At 33.4% G+C, this 6151-nt stretch overlaps 1 protein-coding gene across 1 annotated transcript; it reads right to left on the minus strand.

The window, feature by feature from the left end:
- Positions 1-646: 646 nt before the first annotated feature.
- On the minus strand, positions 647-1480 carry LOC140920817 (uncharacterized). The gene has a single exon (XM_073369659.1). The coding sequence runs from the start codon at positions 1478-1480 to the stop codon at positions 647-649; it is 834 nt and encodes a 277-aa protein (XP_073225760.1).
- Positions 1481-6151: the final 4671 nt, after the last annotated feature.

Consider the following 6151-nt stretch of genomic DNA (forward strand, 5'->3'; position numbering starts at 1 on the left):
TCCCTTTTTTCACGGTCAACTCCATCTTACCAAAATCTGCCTTCACCTCTCCCAACCCAGCCAACCAATCTAGCCCAAGAACTAAGTCTACTCCTTTCAAACTGAAAAGATAGAAATCTTGAATTACCTCTAATTTTTGCATGCAGAATTTTAGCTTCGCACATTTCCCTTTGCCCTTTACTTTATGTCCATCTCCCACTTCAACCATATACACTGGAGTTTCTGCTACTTGTAGTTGTAACCTCTCCACTAACTGCTTGGAAATAAAGTTGTGGGAAGCTCCACAGTCAATGAGAATGACTACAGGTATCTCTTCTATGTTTCCCCTCACCTTCCAAGACTTAGTAGATGTCAACCCAGTCATGGAATACATGGATAACTGTAATGAGTTGGAGGAGTCCACCTGACTCAAGTCTTCATTTTCTGGTTCTTCATCTTCCTCTTCAGCTAAAAGCAACATCCTCAGCTGTTTATTTTTGCACACATGTTCTCTACTGAAGGGTTCATCACATCTAAAGCACAACCCTTTTTCTCTTTTTTCTTTCATCTCAACACTGGACAATTTTTTATAATCTCCTCTTGTTCTAGAACTTTCAGCATCTAAGTTTGGTATGATGGTATTATTCACACTGTCCATGGAAGAGCCCTATCTCTGTTTATTTACTGCAGTATGGGGTTCCAGGGTCACCATCTTACTATAAGAATTTGGTTTATATGAGCTATAGGATCTAGAGTATGTTCCACTATTCTTCTTTAATAACACCAGATTCTTCTGTTCCACTAATATAGCTTTTTGAATTAATTCTGACAGAGTAGCCAAATCATACAATTTCACTTCAGCTTTGATCTCTTCTTTTAATCCATTAAGGAAAATTCCTCTAACAAAATCTTGATTGACTTCCCTCAAAGCCCCAGCATATTTTTCAAACAGTTCAACATATTCCTCAACACTATTGTTTTGTTTCAAAGAAAGTAACAATTCGAAGGGATTTTGAATCATAGAGGGTTGGAAGCGCCTTACCACAGCAATCTTGAAACTCTCCCAAGTTGGATTAGGGTTGCAACCTTCCCACCATTGATACCAACTAAGAGCTTTGCCCTCCAAGGAAATTATCGTGGCTTGCATCTTCTCCTCTGCTGTCACGCCTCTAATTGCAAAGTACCGCTCCAATTTTTGGATCCACCCGTACGCGTCGTCCCCAAAAAAAATAGGGATTTCCAATCTTCTCCAATAATTTGGATTCAGACTCCGCTGATGACTCTCGCCTTCATTCTCACTTTCGCTTCCATCCTCTTGCGAGTGTCCATTTCCGTTTATCCCCAATTTGTTGGCTATCGCCGATAACAGCTCTTCGGTTTTCTGCATTCGAGCTTCGTTAAGCTCCAATCGCAATCTCATTCTCTCGCGATCTTGCTTCAGCTCCTCCATCTCTTGAGTCCAACTCTCATCGTTTCGTGCCATTCTTCTGGTAGAGACCATAGACGATTGCGGCAGCGATTGGTTGGTGGTTGATCCACTCCCTCAGGCACCAGAACGATGCTCTGATACCAGTGATACAACCACTGGAATTAACAAAGAAAGGGAATTGAACAATGAATCAATCAACCTAATCAGAATCAGAGTGATTCTGCTAGGAAGAACAAAAATAATTTTATTGAATCGAATAGAAGAAGAATGGTTACAATAGGTCCCACGACCTTGCTAGTTCCACAACCAGAAATTCCGTTATCACCCAAAAACTGCTCAATTTCTAACAATTATTCCTTCTTATAGTTCATTTATTCACTAACTGCCTAACTAACTTTTAGACACGTGTTACATTAGGAAGTTTTCAACCAAACTCTCCTATTTCCCCTCTGATATACATTTCTAATAGTAGACTTAGGGCTATTAGTCTTATCAGTAGATGATGATTCATAGATATAATGAAGAGAGTTGGAGTTTGCTTGAAGAGTTTTTTATTTGTTATTACTTGAACAAGTGTTGGTAGATTGCAAATGGAACTATTTCCTTCATCTTTCAGTTGATCTTCTATTTATAGATGATGCGAGGCTTTAAAATATTCAATTTCTTCTAAATAATAGTTGTTGGTAAACCTAGCGAGCAATCAGACTTAATAAAAGTCTATTTAAACACATGTTTTATTCTGTCCAAAATGATGTTCGATAAACCAAGAACATTCTTTGTTATGGTTTAATGGAGAATGAGAATGATAAGGAGAGTAGGTTGATATATCAGTTCTGGAAGCGTGTAATGCTTTTTGCAAAGTAGTACAACTATAGTGTACTTGCATCCTTGTTGTCCTAGATCACAACTCATTAATCTGAAAGTTGTTTTCTTCTTTTGGGCCTTCCATTTAAATTATGGGCTTGACCTATTATCTTGAATAGTTTTGTTACTTGAATTTTGGGTGTGTGCCCTAATTTCTTCTGGTCCAGTTTGCTCAATGAGAACAAATGCAACTTCAGATGATGTTGCAAATCAGATGCAACATATTGGAGTATGTTGCATTTGTGAACAAAAACTTCAGAGGCAACTTGCAGAGGTATCAGAGGCATGCTTTAACAGTGACATGTTTTAAACATCAGATGCATGTTTTAGCAGAAGTATGCTTTAGTAGAGACATGTTTTAACTCAAGAGGCATACCTCCGCAGAGACACGTTTTAACTTCAAAGGCATGCTTTAAAAGAGGCACGCTTTATCTAACTTCGATTCCTCTGGTTTTTTCCTCTGATTTTTATCTTTTGATTTCTTCATCTAATTTTTATCTTTTGATTTCTTCATCTAATTTATATCCTTCGGTTTTCTTTCTCTGATTTTCTTCATTTGGTTTATTCCTCTGATTTCTTCCATGATTGATCAGATACTCATGTACTTGTTGATGTGAATGACTTTTTGCTTGTCTACTTATGTGATTCATGTTCCTTCAATAAAACTCAAATGCAATCATCAGTAGATCACCATTCAAAAAACTTAAAAAAATTGTTTCATAAGGTTTGTTGTCATTAACATATATCAAAAAGGTTTTTTCCTCAACAAGATCATTTTCTTCTGTATGGGATCCTAAATTTTAAGAGAATCATTAAAAAAAAAATTGTTGCAGACTAAAAGATTAAGTAAAGGCACTAAATGAAATAAGGTTGACACAAAAATCTGGAATGTAAATAACATGTTGAAGTTGGATATTAGGATTAAGAATAACACTAGCAAATGTTAAAACTCTAACTTGTGAAGTATTATGTAAAGTAACAAACTTATTTGATAAAAAATTATATGAATTAAACATGTCAAGATTGTAGCAAATATGTGAGGCAGCTCCGAAATCAATAATTCGACAATTTAGAAAAGCTCTTTTGGAACTATTCAAGGAATATGTAAAAGAAGGAAAATTAAGAAGAGTGAAACACATACCAACAGTGGCATCTGCAGAATCATGAGTGGTAGCCTTACCCATTTGAGATTGGAAGAAAACAATGAGTTGTTGATATTGTTGAGTGGTCATGGTTGGGATTTTAGCAGAAGACAAAGCAGAATCGGTAACCTAATTTGCAGAAGACAAAGACTTCTTGTAGCCAGGTGGAAATCTATAAAGTTTAAAACACTTCTTTTTGATACGGCCAAACATATTGCAATGTGAGCAAAGAGGACGATCATGTTTACCAACACTGAAATTTGAGGTTTGGTCATTTCACATTAAACACAATTGGGGAATTCGAAAGAGGTTGAGGAGTACCAATTTCACGCTATTTTTTCTCTTTAGTGATCATAGAAAACACTTGATTGATGGAGGAAGGGGACCCATTACCAAGATCTGATCCCGAATTTGAGAGAAACTATTATTTAAACCCATCAGAAATGTCATGACGTAGTCTTGTTGAAGAAAATCGATGAGAGGTTGAACACCGCCACAATTGTATGTGTAAATGGGTTTGTATTTCCCAAGTTCTTCCTATAAACCCTTGAATTTAGTAAAATGTTGACTGATAAGGAGGGAACCTTAATTGCGATTGAGAAAATATTTATTTAATTATAAAACCTTTGGACCATTATTTTGGTGAAAACACATATGAAGATCATTCCAAATTTCAATAGCAGAGCTGCAGAGTAAATCGCGAAAGCTTGGATTTCTTTGGAGACATAATTGAAAATCCATGAGGCAACAATGATGTGTTTTCTTGAGGTGCAATAATGGTGTCATCAACAAAACTGAGTTTATTACGTCCAATCAGGGTCATAATCATCACATGACGCCAAGAACTGGAATTATCGCAGGTGATAGGGTGGGCGACAAGAACAAGACCGGATTATCATATTTGGAGATGGAAAGTGGATTGACATTTTGGCCATGTTCTTCCATGATGAACTTAATCAATATACGACTTATACCATATTGAGAATAAAGACTTTTTGAATATATCTCTAGGATGTTATTGATAAACTTTTAATAATGTTACAAAAGTAATGATAAAAGATACATATATACAAGATGAAACAAAACAGAAAAGTCTAACAAGAAGCTACCTTTAAACCTAATAGAAGAATAATAAACTAACAAACAAACAACTAACTCTAAGTGATAAGGAATCAATAACAAGACTCAACTTAGCACAAGTTAGTAAACAATTAATAAGGAAATTGATGTTATATCATAATATGATTTGCCTCATGTTCCTTCTCTCATGATGAACTTGATCCATATTATGTTAGAGAATCTTCTTTCAAAAATTGTCATGTCTAGTAAACAATTAATAAGGAAATTGATGTTATATCATAATATGATTTGCCTCATGTTCCTTCTCTCATGATGAACTTGATCCATATTATGTCAGAGAATCTTCTTTCAAAAATTGTCATGTCGCCGTCGGTTAAGTTAATTTAATGTGCAATCTCTACTATGTGTTTACAATGCTCCGATTTTGTTTTTGATCTCGACGGAATTTCAGATTGTATGGTTTATTTTATTTTTCATTTTATTTTGGTATAATATTGTATGGTTTCTGTTTTGATGTTTTTTAATTCAAGTTGGCGATCATGGATATCCCCTACCAATTAGTTTTAGTTAGTCTGTTAGGAATTAATTAAAGTTATTTAATTAGTTAATTACAATTAGAGTTAGTTAAGGAAATTAGTTAAAAAGTTAGTGTTGATTAATCACTATAAATAGAAATACCACATCTTTTATTGAATATAATTTTATTTTAAATTTTCTCTATTGAACTCTGAAACTATGATTTCATCTGTTTCTCTCCATTCTATAATAATCACTAAATTATTTCATTGTTCTACTTGTCGCTTTTTATGCAAACCTATAAGTTATGTTTTGTTTTGAGTGTGGTTCTGTATTTAATATGAACTAATAAAATATTGATCCATTTAGAATTATGGGTGTACGTGGGTTGGGTTGGACCGGTTTTGACAAAACTCTATACCTGATTTAATCAATTATATTTAAATTTGGTTAAGTTCTAAACCTGTATTTTTTTTATTTAACCCGAACCGACCCAATTAAGAACGGGTTGGATTGAGTTGAGTTAACGGGTTATATATAAATAATAACTTATTTTTTTATTTTACGGAAAAATATATTTAATACTTGAATGTTTTAAAAACTATAAAATTTCAATCAGATCATTCAATTCTTTAAAAAAATTATCAACCTCTCAACAACAACAACAACAAAATCCAACAATCTTCAAATACATAGATAAATTTAATAAAAGTATTTAACTAGTATTTAACTCAAATGTATTGTATTTAACTAAAATGAATAGTATTTAACTAAAAAAATTATATTTAACAAATGTAAAAAATTTAAACTAAATTCAGTATAAACATAATCATAAGCTTTTCGTTCATACATTTATTATGTAAAACTATAACAAAAATTAGATACGAATTTTATTAGTAGGAATATATGAGATTATAAGACCAAAACAAATTAAATGCTAAACTACGAGCAAAATTCAATATTTAGCCTAGACGCATGAACACCTTTTGCATCAACATTAATATAAAAATCAGTTATTAATAATATTGGACTGCTAGGACTGTCAAACAAAATTTAAAAAATATATATAACTACTTATTGGGTCGGATCGACGAGTTCAAATTGTTAAACTCATTACCTGAACTAAATATAGCGGGTTTCA

The sequence above is a fragment of the Cicer arietinum genome, chromosome 6 (assembly GCF_000331145.2).
Source record: "Cicer arietinum cultivar CDC Frontier isolate Library 1 chromosome 6, Cicar.CDCFrontier_v2.0, whole genome shotgun sequence".
In the NCBI taxonomy this organism is placed as follows: Eukaryota; Viridiplantae; Streptophyta; class Magnoliopsida; order Fabales; family Fabaceae; genus Cicer; species Cicer arietinum.

Bases quoted from the DNA above. Each gene is read 5' to 3' on its own strand.
- LOC140920817 (XM_073369659.1), bottom strand. From the start codon at position 1,480: ATGGTCTCTACCAGAAGAATGGCACGAAACGATGAGAGTTGGACTCAA.